Source organism: Planococcus citri, chromosome 5 (assembly GCF_950023065.1).
Source record: "Planococcus citri chromosome 5, ihPlaCitr1.1, whole genome shotgun sequence".
NCBI lineage: Eukaryota > Metazoa > Arthropoda > Insecta > Hemiptera > Pseudococcidae > Planococcus > Planococcus citri.
In genome coordinates, this window is record NC_088681.1 from 30,751,655 (window position 1) to 30,766,426 (window position 14,772).

Below are 14,772 nucleotides of genomic sequence, written 5' to 3' on the forward strand. Positions count from 1 at the left end.
TTCAGGTATCTCTGGTACGTATTTCTCTGTCAATCCATTTATGTCTCTGTAGTTCTTAAATTCAACACATTTCACGTGCGTGGCTCGGATGATCTTATTGGACTGCGGTAGTAGGACTTTATAACCTGTAGCGGTAAGACCAACAAGAACTCCAAGAACGGCGCGCTGATCAACTTTCTGTAGTGTTGGATCATTTCGGTGTACATACGCAATACATCCGTACCTTCTCATATACTCTGTTCGTAAAGTCACGTCCGGAAAAATCTGTTTTATTGGAATTCTGTAACCAATACTGGAATGAGGTGCTCGGTTGTAGATTTGGACTGCCGTTGCTAAAGCTGTATCCCAATGATATTGAGGAACTCCGGAGTCCAAAAGCATTACTCTGACTTTCGACATAATCGTCTGATTGAATCGTTCGGCGGTTCCATTGTGTTGCGGTGCTTTTGGCTCGGAGTATTCAATCGTAATTCCTCTGTGATCGCATAACTGTCTGAACGCAGCTCCGGTGTACTCTCCTCCGTTGTCACATCTCAGTGTAGATACTCTCGAACGTCCTCTGGTATATTTCTCAACTAAGTTAAGAAACATTAGAAAACATTCAAGAACATCTGACTTGTATTGCATCGTGTATGCAATAGCGAATCTACTCGCATCATCAACGAACGTTACTATCCATCTGTGTCGTTTGTAGAGCGTCGGTGTTTTCAAGGGTCCCATAACGTCTGAGTGGATTCGATCGAAGATAAACTTTGATTTGTCGCGAACTTCCTTGAACGGTTTCAATTTCATGTTCGCTAGAATGCAAACTTCACACGAACGAATCTGCTCACGACTTATTTTCACCTTTGCTAATGCTGGACTCGTCTTCTTTAACTTCATCATACAGTCGTAACTCAAGTGTCCCAATCTGTAGTGCCATCTCATGGCTGGACTGTTTTTAAAATCGACGTAGTTCATGGGTTTCTTCACCGTCGATAATCTCTCTACGTTGATTGGTTGTCCCAGTTCTTCGTCTGAGATCTCTCTGTTCAATTTGATGTCATCAATCGATTCCGGGCATAGGTAAACAGGTGAAATAATCTCACGATTTTGCTCCCTCCGTTCTTGAGATCGCTCCCTCCTACCTGGAGAGCTCTCCTTTGATTTCTTTTTCGCCTTCCTCTTCGATTTCGTTCTCTGTTTCACTTCCTTTGGTTCATTCATCTCTTGTGTATTTTCAGTTTCAGCTGTCGACGTTGATGGTAAATTCTCTGTTTGAACCTTTCTCCTCTTTATACTCTTTGACGTATTGGCACTGCTGCAACTTGGTCTCGTCGGCGAATGAGGTCTCTTTTTGGGTTTCTCCTTTGTCGTCGTATTCATCGCGATTTCACGATCTCTGGTTCGAATACGGAATTCCCAATATGGTCTCTTGTATTCTCCGGCTAAAATAACCTTCGTCGAAACTGGATCAATGATGGACGCGTGTTTATTGGTGAGTAAGATCTCATACCCAAGATCTACAAACTTCCTTAGCGAAAGTAAATTCTCTGTCAACCTTGGTACAGCTAAAACGTCTGTCAAATGAACTTGCGAATTACACACTTCACTCACTCCTAAAATCATACCTCTCTTATTCGAACTCAGTAACTCACTCGGATCTCCGTTCGCACCTTGAATAGGGTGTACATACTCTGTGGACTGGGTCAAATACTCTGGGTTGTTTATAAAATGGGAGGTAGCTCCCGTATCACCTAAGAAAGTGACATGCTTACCTTCCAATACGCGCGTGATCGCCATCGCTGCGTCGTTTAACTCCTCCTGTTGCCTGGTTAACAGGGCTCTCTCTGCATCCGGCATCGGCCTTCCCTCGTCTGCTTCATCAGGAACCTGCTCTCGGTGAAGGCGCGTTTCGATCTCGGTGAGCCTCTCGTTGACCTTCGTGAAGTTCAATTCCATGATTTGCTTCACGTACATGAAATTAACGGAACGATAATTCGCTCTCCGTCGATCAATCACTTCTCCGTCGCCAATTTCCCATTCTTCTTCGCACGGAATGTCTGGCCGAATTAGTAGGTTTTGCCGGATGATTTCGGGCGTGCGTGGCCACGGCGCATTCATATCTTGGCCTAACGAATTTAAATGCGGCTTCTCTGTTGCATTACTCTGTGCTGAACTCGGGCCTGGCTTGTTCCACTCGTTGTCGGTTTTCGCTTCGGATTGAGCCGTTGTATCCATTTCGGCTTCAGTAACCGCTTTCGTCGATTTAACTTCCCACAACGGTTTTTCCGGCATCGGTGGCGGGGTTGGGGGTTTCGGCGCCGCAATTGTACGATCGAGTTTAGTCGGCTTCGTCGGTTTACGATGTTCCGGGCCTTCTCTGTTCGTATCCGTTTTCTTCGGTGTCCTCGCGTCCCTGCGTGGATTATACACCTTTCCAAGATTCAAAGGCGATTTACCGGCGTTCGGATTCTGTTCACGAAACTTTTTGAAAATTTCGTCCGTTGAAGTGCCTTCTTTCTTCGCGGCTTTCGTTTGCGGTTTATTTGGGCTTGATCCTTTCTCTGTTTTATTCTCCGGCGCCTTAATACACCCAATCGGGTTCATTTCAACCGGTTTCTCTGTTTTCGACGTCGAAGCGCTGGTTCCTGGCTGCGGTGTGTTGGTAAACGGCAGCATCGTCTGTTCTTTCGTATGTTCCAGGTAGACCGGCTTCGGAACTGGTGGTATTGGCGGAAAACCAGGCGGCGGTTGAACCATCGGTTGGCCAATAATGGCTGGTCCGACGGTGTCCAAAAACGACGAATACTCGACGCCGCCTATATCGAATACAGGCTCGATCTCTGTTGGTTTTCTCGCCTCGACGTTAATCGCGTGAATTCTCAGTTCCACTCGCGTTCTAAACCAAGCCAACATCTGTTCCCACTTAGCGATGTGGTTGTAGATCAATCCAGCTTGGGTTCCATTGAGCGAGTTAACGTCGATGTCCGGTAGCTCCATCAGTAGGAAAGACGTGTACGGCGATTCCTCTTCAATGTGCGGATCTACAAGCATCGCAGGAAAATTACGTAGACGTCGCGCTCCCTCCGGTCTCGCCATAGAGCGACCGCGTCCGGGCGGCGGTGATGGACCGCTGGCTGACGAATGCGTTGATGAGCTCTGTCGGCGATTCTCGGTTTGGGTTGCATCTCTGTCTGTTGCGCTCCGGCTACTCTTATCGGTTTCCCTCGGCGGGGATGAGCGGCTGCGATGTTGTTCGTCGCGGTCTGGTGACCGGTAACGGCTCGACGATTGATGTCTTCGACGATTTTCTTCGATATCGTTTCTCGCGTCTCGGTCGAATCTCGGTATACCCATAAAATCCTCCGGTTGCCGTTCACCGCTAATTAATTGGGCTGCTCCGTTGATTGTATCTCTGATCCGGTTGTCTCGGGAACTATCTCGGTACTTTGCGAATTCTGTAAAATAAATACAACTCTGGTTAGTGTCTCAACATTACACAGAAACTACTTCTTCGGCTCTGATTTGGGTGGGGGTTTGTTAGTAACGACTTTCTTCTTGGGCGGAGTCTTTTGACAATCGCGATTCGAACGAGGCGTATACGGCTTCTTATTGTTCTTCCAATTACTCTGATAACGAGGTTTCCCTCGGTACGGTTGCCGGTTCCTCTTGGGAGTGTAATTCTGGCCCCTGGGGCGGCGCGAATTATTCCCCCAGTTAGAACGGCTGCGATAAGAATTTCGATTTTTATGGTAATTGAACCTCGGTTTACGATTATTACTTCTGTGTTTTGATTTACCGTGTTTGTAGAATACGCGGGGATTGTAGCACGTCGTTCCAAAATGACCCCACTCCGAACATCTGAAGCACCTCGGTCCATCTTCCCATTTCGGACATTCGTAATCGTAGTGATCCGGATTGGAGCAGTTGTAACAATTGTGATCGGGCGGTCTCGGTAGGGTATCGGCGTTGTAAGGCGGTCTCGGTTGGGGCTTTCCGTCGCTCCGTCGGGTAACTGGTCGGTGACTAGCATAGTTAGCCTGCTGCGGCCCACCTCTCCGTTCAGACTCCAGCTGTAACAACAACAACTTAAGGTCAGCGAGACTCGTATGAGGATATTCGCCCTTAGACTTAAGAATAACCCTAAGCTCTGTATAGATAGACTCTGTCGCCTCTACTATCCTATCAAAGATCTCTGGCTCGGAAATCTCTTCCCCTTTCGTTTGCATCTTAAAGTCGTAGGTAAGTTCGTCCATACGCCCAAAGAAAGCGTCGAGAGTTTCCCCTCTACCTAGCATTAACTTGTTGAACTCGGACTTGATCGTACCCCTACTCACGTTCCTCTCTACTCTCCGTAAGTCGAAAATGGCGTCGATCATCTTCTGTACAGGCGTAATATGCCCTACTCTCGCAAAATAATATTCGTCTAGTCTGTGTAGGACGAGATTACGAAGCTGCTTCTCCTCAGCTTTCCTCTTGGTCCGCTTTGTGAGGTTAATATTGTAGATCTCAGCATCCAACTGTAGCATCTGATGCCACGTCTCGATTCTCACCTCCTTCGTCAGTACCTTACGCGTTTCATGATTGCTTCGCATCATATTCTCTGTCAGATGGTTTTTCCTACTGGAACGCGTTTTCTTCTCTTTCGACTTCTTAGACGATTTCTTCGGTTTCGTCTCAGTCGCTGGCTCACTCTGTGTACTCGTACTATTTCCAGATGGTGGAGGAGGAGGCGGAGGGTTTTGGGTACTGTTCGACGTAGCACCTCCTCCAGTTCCAGAATCATCTCCGTTCTCCTCTTCTTCCTCTTCGGAGCTGGAATCAGACGAATCATCATCCGACTCTTCCGAGTCCGATTCGGAGTCCGAAGAACTGCGTTCATTTTCCGAAGCGTCGGACATCGTTGGTTTTGGCGTCGGGGCGCGGGGTCGTTCAACTTGACGTTGCTGTTCAGGCGCGGGTCGCGGTACCGTCTCAGTTTGAATGGTGTTCTCGGTAGCTGGCACAGCATCCGGCACTCTTCTCACTAAGATCGGTTTCTCAGTCTCTGTCTCTCTCTTCGAACGTTTGCGTTTCTTCTTCAACGCTTTCTCAACCATCTCATCTTCGGCTCTCAGTGCAAGCAATTTACTCATCGCTTGGTCCATCGCTGCTCTCCGCTTCGCACCTGGTTCCCAATTCAAAAACGATAATTGAATTTCACCTTCACTCTGTACATACGAGTTCGTACTCACATCTGGAATCGTACTTGGATGCTGGGTAAAACTCTGAGATGACGTTGAAGGCTGTGATAACGTTGCAACCGTACGACAATCATTCTTAGGTGGTAGCGGGATTGCTACTGGCACAGCATCTCTGTTTATCGGTTGACTCACTTTCTCTGGCGACTTAGACTTTTTCTTTTTCTTTTTCTTTTTCTTTTCTACCTCTTTCGTCGTATTCTCATTACTCACTACGTTCTCTGTGCGTGTCTCAGTGCTGGTTGTCTTCGGAGCCTGATTGCTATTGTTTCTAATAATTTTGTACTGAGTGACAATGTCACCTTCATTGTACTTAGTCGTCTGTCTACTCGAATCTACATTACTCTGTGTACTTACATCTCGATTTGATCTCGACGACTCAGACTTATGGGCTTTTCTTCGGTTACTTTCTTCCCTTTCCTAGTTACCCATTGTTTATATCAATACTAATTACTCTAATTAAATATGCAAAAATTACTCTGAACTTGGTTCGTGTGCTTACTCTGTCTCTCTGGCGTTGACGATCAATATTGGCCTGAATCTCGTTTATTCGTCGCGTTTCAGCTTCTATGTCTATCTCGCGTTCCTCACTGGAACGATGACGTCGGTGGCGGCTTCGGGAGTCTGATCTGGACCGTTTCTGGGCTTTAGACCGGTGATACCTGTCTTCATCTCGTCTGCTCTTACGGTCATCATCATCTCTACGATGTCTATCAGCCTGCACGAACAATTGACTCAAATTAGCGATACTAGGAAGGGCTCAGGTACTTCGTGACGTAAGAAAAATAGCACGCAAAAACAGCATCAGCGAAGCAAATTTTGAATTAATTAGTCACACTCCTAATTAATTCCAATTCAACACAGAGTCGTTCGGTCCAGTCGGATCACACTTCTCGTCTGAATTTCACTTCTCTGTGTCGCCTGATTTCTCTGTATGATAGGTTAGCGTTCAGCCTGAACTTACTAGCTAACAACAACAACGATTCTGAAGCCCAAGATTTTCAAAAATTTCCAAAATTTCGAAAAATTCTCTAAGTTTTCTCTGACCAAAGAAAAATCGGGCATGACCTTAGGGCGCTCTAACCGTTACGATCACCGAATTAACGTAAACGTACGTACACAAGCACAAACATAAACTACACTTCTCTGTGATGCTGCCCGTTACTCAAATTGGTCCAAATACGTAGAGAATCGTCGTTTTCTATCATACTAGAGGTGTGCACATCGTAACGAAAAATGGCAAAAATTTCTCTGTTAGGCAGCCGAAAACTACACAGCATCTCTGTACACGCTATGGCTATTTCAACACACACAATTTAAGCTTTGTTTTGAATCTCTGAACTAATTTGGCTCGAATTTCATCTCTAATAACGGCGTATAACTACCCGCGAACACGTGTGTGGATCTTGGACTCACAGATCTCATTTCTACGTAATATTTTCATAAATCATAATTCACATCATCTCCGGAACTCTTTTATACGTATTATAAACGTCTCATCTTATTAAAATTCTCGGAACAATTCACCACTGGAACTCTTTTTAATACTCTGACGCCGGTTTCACACGTGTTGCGTCATCTTTCCATCTCTGTAGCCAAAATCTCTGTGTGTGTGAAAATCGCCATTTCGAGTACTTTGATACTCAGAACGCATAATTAAGCCACTTTTAAAGGCATAATAAGCATAATTACTAATAAATAGAAATAAATACTGAGATTTCGAGGCATCCAGCAACATGGCGAACATGTGCTGGCCGCTCTCGTCACCATCAGCTCTGCATACCATGATATCGGCGAGAACTTGAGTAATTGATAATTACGAAATAACGAGTCGACACGGTGAATATTAATTAACCAATTAATATATTAATCAAATAAAACAAAACTTCATCAAACAACAAAATAATACTCGGATACACGGAGAACACATCTAACACGTAGTATAACAAAACAGCAAGTGCGAAGAGTTACACGAGCGTACGTAGCTCGTAGCGCGGCAGGGCCGCGTTACACGGGCGAAGTATCTCTGTGTTGAGGAGCGCAGCCTGGCGGCTAACACCTCTTTGATCACTCATATCTTTCCTCCAGGAACACCTCCGTGGCTAATGTTTTTTCTGGGCAACTTTCAACTCAAAATTAAGGTCTTTACTAAATTTGGACAAAATCCTTCCACATTTTTTTTTCACGATCTACCTTAAATAAGGTATAGGTGCATTTTATTTCCCTTCAAGTTTACTTCCACACGTTTTGTGATCGTCACCTGTGAGTATCACCTGATCAGTATGGGTATAAGTTCTACAACTTCCATCATTCGTAGCCAGTGATATGGATGGCGCTTCATCCGAAATCTCATCATCGACATACACAACATTATAAGCATGCCATTAGCAGCACGTTCTTCCACTTCAATCGCACCGTCAACAACTCGGGAAAAAAATGATGAATACCTCGAAGAGGTCAAATCATCTATAAATTCACACGCACCGCGAGCCAAACAGATGGGTAGAGGTACCACACAAATGAGTAAAAATGGCGGTATTGGCACAAGTATAGGTACCTCTACGTCTACGTACAAGATCGCCGTCATCGTCACACACTACATCAGCGATCAGCGATCAGCGTAAATTTCCGCATCCATCGGATACATTGTACGGGTACACATCGAATACATTAAACCTAATCAATCATTTGGCCGAATTAACAACTCAAACCCTTAATTTTCTCGTCCGAACGTGCGCTAGAAAGTTGTAGGTGCTTACGTGTCAGGTATTCGACTATATTCGTCCGCGTTCATTAAACGGCCCGTGTATAGTGTACCAACAATAGGCCATAATCCGGCGCTCAGCTCCGCCGCGGCCGCGTTCGGCATGGCAATTTCCGAAGACAACTTGGAATTAGAAAACCAACAGTTTAAAATCTTCTCTCGCCTTCAGATCCGGCCGATTATTAATGTGTAATTGCGAGATAGGTACACGGCGGCTATTAATCGTGAGACGTAGCGTGCTACGAAACTCGCTGCCTGCCACTATGCGTCCTAAACTGGTCCTTCTCTCGTGTCTTTACTATATTGCACATTTTTCCTAACCAGCTGGTGTAGGTGGAGTTGCGAGCCGCTTACTATATACCTAGCCACAGAGCCAGGTATGCGGAGAAAGTCGAATTAATCGATACTCGACCAAAGTAAGTCGTAAATACCGTTTCTACTATATGGATACGCGACTGTGCGTTGAAAAAAATAATGAAAAAAAAAACGAAAAAGGGAAAAAAATTCTAATAGAGTACCTCTATACTTATTGCAAATACTCGCGAAGAATTTATCTAATACCAATCTATGGCGTTCATCTAAACACAGGCTACTGTGAAAAAATCGTTTTACAAAGATTATAATCTTTATCGTCGCCGTTTTAGTAGCTGCAGCTTTGTGTTAAGTAATTTTATTGTCGCGCCCGAGCTGCTGCATATACTCGTATGCGTCTTGCGTCCAACATTCGTCCACTTCGCCAGTCATAAATTACTGCGCAAACGAAAAATCCTCAAACAACCTGGGTATATAAATAACGATTAATCAAACAGACTAGCGTAATTATCACGCGCCTTGCTTTTTCATATATTCGCTCAACTTACGCAACGAACGTGAGCCATAGATTGCGGGGGTGCCAGCGACAAGTTCATTAAATGCTTTTTTCTCCGATACCGTAGACTATCTGTCTCTTTCTCACCTTCGACGACGAATATGTTCGCAATTAACATCGCTGGTACGTACGTACGTACGCGTTTTGATTGAGTTTTGAAATTCTTTCTAGCGTTTGTATTTTTATTTTATTTTAGATTTTACCTTCCAGTATACACACATTATACTATGAAAGATACTATACAGTAAACTACTCTGCAGCATATGAAGTAATAAGCAGTTAGGTGAGTTTTATTCTCTCTCGCGCCAACACAACACAGTAGTTAATGCGAGTTTGCTTTTTTTTTTTTTTTTTATTTCAAGACGCAATTTTTTTCTCTTCTGTGTTTTTTTCTCTCTTTTCAGTTTCGTCACCTCGTGCTGATACCCATAAGCGATGCTAATGCATAAATTCGAAATAAATCTTTGTACGCAAAGAGAAAGGAAAGCGAGCTTAGCAAATTCCATACATCTTATACGACCTTTTGATTTTGTTTACTGCGGTATTTGCCTGTTATAGTTTATACGTTGATCCTTCGATTTCCCTGTTTCCTCGTCAAGGTAACACATCTTATAGCTTACAATCGTAACTCTTCTTGAATGAATTACGTATTTAGGTTAGGGTGGATCAAAAAGAAAACACATCCTGGATCTTAACAAAAATTATTTTGAATGGGATACCTGGGAAAATTTTGAGCTTCTGAGCTGCACAGTGAGCTGAGACAAGAATCCTCAAAGTATAGTTTTTTAGTGTTATTTTTTTTAAAAATCGGTTTTTGTTACTTTAGGGGTAAGTAAGTTTTAATTTATGCAGTACCTTGGTCAGACCCCCCCCTTCCTAAAAAAACCGTGAAATTAAAATTTCTAAACCTGCCTGATCCATATGATGACAGTTTTCAACCAATTTTCAAAAATTCCACTTTCTTCCTTGGGATTTTTCAAGTATTTAGATATGGAGCAAAATTGTCGACGAAGAATGTGTTTTTTTTTACAGTGGTGACACCCAGAGTTTTGAAAAAAATGCTGTTGCTATTACAAAACTCATAAAAAGTCTCTCAAAAGTTTTTCCTTTCTCCAAAAAAGGTCTTGGAGGCCCCTAATGGTATCTACAGGACTACAAAATTGAAAGGACCTCTATTGCAGTCGCAATATATACCGCAAGAAAACGAATCCAACGTCGTTACCTTAACATTGAGGACCACTAAGATCGAGAAAAACAAAATGTAGGTATTTTTTTCACAGGGGCATTTTTTTTTTTTTTGAAAATTGAGGCTCAAAATACATTTTTTTTTAACACGTCAAAATGGTTCTTAAATCACAAATGGAAGGTACCTATAGTTAGAAAATGACTTGAATAAAAATTCCTAGGGTTTGAGATTTTAGGGCATTTTTTTGAAAAATTAGAGCTCAAAAAATACACTTTTTCTTACTTAAGTATGTCAATAATGGCCTTCTAAAATACAATAGTAGACAGAATATGACCTAAATAGAAGATTTCCAAAGTTGTAGCTGCCCATGCCACAAATTTTGAGATTAGGAGTTATTTTTTTTTCTTGAAAAATTGAAGCCCAAAAAGTACACTTTTTTCACCCATATTGAAAGTCGTATCCTTGAAAACACGATGGCAATTGAAATGACACGACTGAAGCCCTAAATAGAAGATTTCCAGAGTTTTAGCTGCCTAACTGCACATATGCAGATTTTAGGGATTTAATGTTGCTGAAAAGTAGGAACCTGAAAATGCAATTTTGTCACTCATATCGAAAATGGCCTTCAAAACGCGATGGGGGTTAAAATGACCTAGATAAAATTTGTGAGAGATTTCCCCCTGCTTCCTCCTCTCCTCATCCCCCCCCTAAAATGTTATTTTTGACACTGGAATTGAAATTCGACTTTGAAACGTGATTTCACTAAACTTGAAATGGGATCAGAAATGTTTTCTAAAATGATTACCTGGCCAGATTAGTTTCTTCATTAATTACTTGAAGCAATTTTTGCTTGGACTACCTATTTTGAAAAATTTGAACAGTCGTAAAGCTTTTACTTTTTGATTGGGCACTTCGCATTTTTCTGGTCAGCCATTGGGTCTTTATGCTCAATTGAAAAATTGACCATAAGATGAGGTTTCCTTGTCAGCAGTTTTCAGGTATTTGTCACCCCTGGAGGCCTTTTTAAGTTGCTCCACCAGTTAAAATTTCAAGTGCCAAGATCAATTTTTTGAATTTTGGGGAATTAAAAAAAACATAAATTTAGCTATAAGTATTCCAAAAAGCAAAAAAAAATTTACCCAACTAAACTAAAAAGCTGAAATTTGGTATGCACTCTATTTTTGATTCCCCCGAATCAATTGAAAATGACTTCGAGTAGTTCATTAAGGAATTCTGGAGCCAATAGAAAATTGTTAGGGGATTGAAATTTTCTCAAAATTTCCCTTCTCAAATTAATTGTGAAGGGGGGGGGAGAGATTATAGAAATTTCCGTTTTTGACAAAAAAAAAAAGTTTAAAATCCGTTGAAATGAACTTCAGATATTTGTGAACACAATCAGTAGGTAAATGTTGATGTCCTCCTTGACCAATTAACTACCATTTTCATGAAATTTGAAACTTCCAAAAATTTTCTGGAAGTTCCAAGACGGCTCCAAACCATAATGTTGACTTACTTACCCATTTCGAATCAACAAAAATCGCCAAAATTACAATTTCAAGTATTGTTGAGGGGATTTCAAGAGCATTTGTACTTACAAATTTTTAAATTTCCAAAATTGAACTTTTTTCAATAGATATATTTTTGAAAATTTTGAGAAAACTGGATTAAGTACTCACGAATGGTAATTCCAGCATATTTTATACCAATACATAAAAAAAGTATCGTTGATCGATCAACGAAGAATAAGCGCAATTTTTTGAAAAAAAAAAAATTTCAAGAAAAAAAAACTGCATCAAAAACTCATTTTGGGACCCATCTCAAATCGCTCAATTGGCAAATTGTAACTCACAGGCACTTTTTGGACGATAATTATACAATTTCAAACTGCCCAATTTGGCAACACTGCTGTCAGAACGGCTTCCAATCAATTTAAAAATTGGCCACATACAAGTAGTAACAATAAACAAGTTAACAATTTTTAGTTTTCTGGCTCAATTTCCATCGGGTAAAATTTGCAACTACCTCTACGCTATTTTTAAAAATTCTCCCAAATTTGAGAATTGAACTTTGGCATCCAAAATTTTGGCTAATGGGGTGATTTTGCACCAGTGTTGCACGCTCTATCGAGGTTTTTCTGGACCCAAAATGTTTCTTCAAATTCGAATGTCTCCTTGATTAAAATAATAATGTACAAAAACAAAATAAATGAATCTTGAATTTTCAAAAATGACAGGAGCTGGAGCTATCCTATAGCCATGGATTTAATTCTGCAGATTTGGATACGATTTTTTAGAGAATGTTCTGTCTTGGACCTGAGAGCGGAAGTGAAACTGTAATGGGGTCAATTTGAAGTGTAATATAAAATGGTCAGGGCCGAAGAGTGGATGAAAAAAAGACAACGACAAGGGTGAGGGGGCAATTTGCTACAGACTGCAATTTTGTGGAAGTTGAATAATGACAAGTAGGTAGTCACGTTTTGAAATTCATCGACAAATTTCTATTTTTATATCTACCTACGTATGTAAAATTTACAATTCCTCATGACCTGAGCGAAGGGAGAAAAATGACTTCTTTGCTAGACTTGTCCTGGATCTCGAAAGTTTGAACATCAAAGAAGAGTTGTTTCACTTCTTACACTTCTCAGATTACTCTTACACCCAACTAAAATTAATTATTTGCACATTTTCCTCATCTCCCATATTAAGCATGATGCCACTTCCTCGTCCGCAATCATTTGTATAAATCTACGACCAATTAATGCGATTCTTTTTGACACATCGGACTTTCAAAACTCCACTCATTCCACAATAGGCACAGGCAGAAAGGTAAAGATCTGCAACTCGATCAAAACCAATAGGTCGGCGATTACACTCCACTTGTACAATATATTCTCGACCCGATTTCTCACACAGACAAAACAATACTCATCTTCGAGTTCGAATGCACTATAAAACACATTTCACTTCCACAACCATTTATGATTTAGCTTAGTCGTGATTTAACCTATCAACCCATCTAGAACTGCGCTATTTTAATTAAACCACGTTTAACATCTCCACCAGTCACCGATTCCCGTTAAACTATACGCCGATCTCGATACATAGGTACTGTAGGTAGACCTATAGCCGAATACAATCATTTGAAGAAAAAAAAACTCGCTGCCAAGGTAGATGAGGTAGAGGTAGGTAGCTCTTCTAAGCACACGTAATACCTTAAATTAATTAATCCTAAATTAATTCAACAAAAACGTACACCCTCCTCCGTTTTTAAGAATACCTGCGTAGAAGAAGAAAAAAAGAGCAAAATATAAATCAAGAACCACCCTTACTTACGTAGGAATATATAAAGCGTGTAAGTGGAAGAGAAAAAAAAACCACACCGATTACGGTTTTTCATAGGCGCGTCAAATGATTAATCTATGAAGGATTTTAATTATTTAAGAAGCATAGCCCAGTTGCCCAGCAGAACCAAGATGGTAAGACAAAGGTGAGTAACTGAAAGAGAGAACAATGTATGGTAGAATTCATCTTCTTTGTACCTAATAAAGAAAGGTTGAAATAGACGTAGGCCATTATTGATGACTTTAATGACGAAGACGACTAGATTCTAAGGGCTGAGGTTAAGCCGGTTGAAGCTCCGAGAGATCGTTTCCCTTTATGGTTATATTTTATACTGTCCCGTTCTTTCTATACCCATATTCTCCCCCTTATATTCGTAATTCGCAATTACACACGTATCCTGCCGTATATCCCTTTTCAAAGTGGATACTTTTTCATTAGGCCCCAATTTCGGATAAATTTATTGCGGCTTGAAAGATATTTTTCTCTCTTCATCGTCCTGCTGCTGCTGTTGCTGCTTCGTCGAGGAATACCATACCAGAGAAGAAAAAAAGCTAGGTAAGGAATTTCGACTAAATTATTTCATCTTTCTCGGGTCATTAACTTGAATAATTAAAGCCGACGTTGAATACGTTAAAATGTAATTAAAATTATCGTTCGCGAATTAGTGGCCTGGTCCGAATTATGTTTTAATAATTTTTTATAATTACTTACTTATGTACATTGGTATATATATGAAACTCTTATAAGACGACCGAAGAAATTTCGTGACGATTTTATTATTTCACTCTTCTAATTATTTCGTAATTTTAATGAGTAATTTTTCAATTAAGTAATTCTATACTTAGTAGAAATTCCTGTGTTTGAAAATTAAATCCAAAATAAGAAAAATTCAACTATAAATACTTACGCGTTCGACTTCCAAAATCACAATACAGCATCATCCTACAGATCAAATACGTCAAAAAATTTGCTTGTCAAAAAAATCAACGAAAAAAAAACCAAAAGAGCACTGTATGGATATTAGGTAGGTATTAGGTACTTCTGCAGAGGCCATCGAACGACCACGATGACTTATCTGCGGTCAAATACTTGTAGGTAGATATCTAGTCGTATATCTATATCAAGAAGCCCAGCTATATCGAATATTAAAATCTAATTTTTTTTTCATTCGAGTTAAGGTGTAATTTTTTGTTAATATACCGTTACGTCTTACTATCATTTGTTTTACACAGCTCAAATCTCTCGAACGATTCGCTTCAATGATTTCCCTAATCAACTTGGTCATCGAGTGAACAAATCATACACGAAGTACATGGTGTCGCGATTCAGTTCCATTCTCAATTTCGAAGTACGAATAAAAGAAAAAAATCATTAGGAGAGCGAAGAATGGC

At 40.9% G+C, this 14,772-nt stretch overlaps 1 protein-coding gene across 7 annotated transcripts in view; it reads right to left on the minus strand.

Annotated features, from left to right (window-relative positions):
* Nucleotides 1–14,772, minus strand: part of svp (COUP transcription factor 2) — a 126,141-nt gene that overhangs the window by 97,172 nt on the left and 14,197 nt on the right. Inside the window, exons 1-5 of one of the 7 annotated variants that reach the window (XM_065368562.1) lie at nucleotides 7,006–11,257; nucleotides 5,725–5,940; nucleotides 5,217–5,642; nucleotides 3,782–4,055; nucleotides 1,758–3,440 (exon numbers count right to left, since the gene is read on the minus strand). The exons of 2 other annotated variants lie outside the window; for them this stretch is intronic. In XM_065368562.1, the coding sequence (XP_065224634.1) occupies nucleotides 1,758–3,440; nucleotides 3,782–4,055; nucleotides 5,217–5,642; nucleotides 5,725–5,940; nucleotides 7,006–7,008 (2,602 nt within the window). In that variant the 5' untranslated portion in view covers nucleotides 7,009–11,257. Of the gene's footprint in view, nucleotides 1–1,757; nucleotides 3,709–3,781; nucleotides 4,056–5,216; nucleotides 5,643–5,724; nucleotides 5,941–7,005; nucleotides 11,258–14,288; nucleotides 14,435–14,772 lie in introns of those variants that run through there. 4 more of the 7 variants (XM_065368561.1, XM_065368563.1, XM_065368564.1 and 1 more) reach the window with 4 other exon arrangements.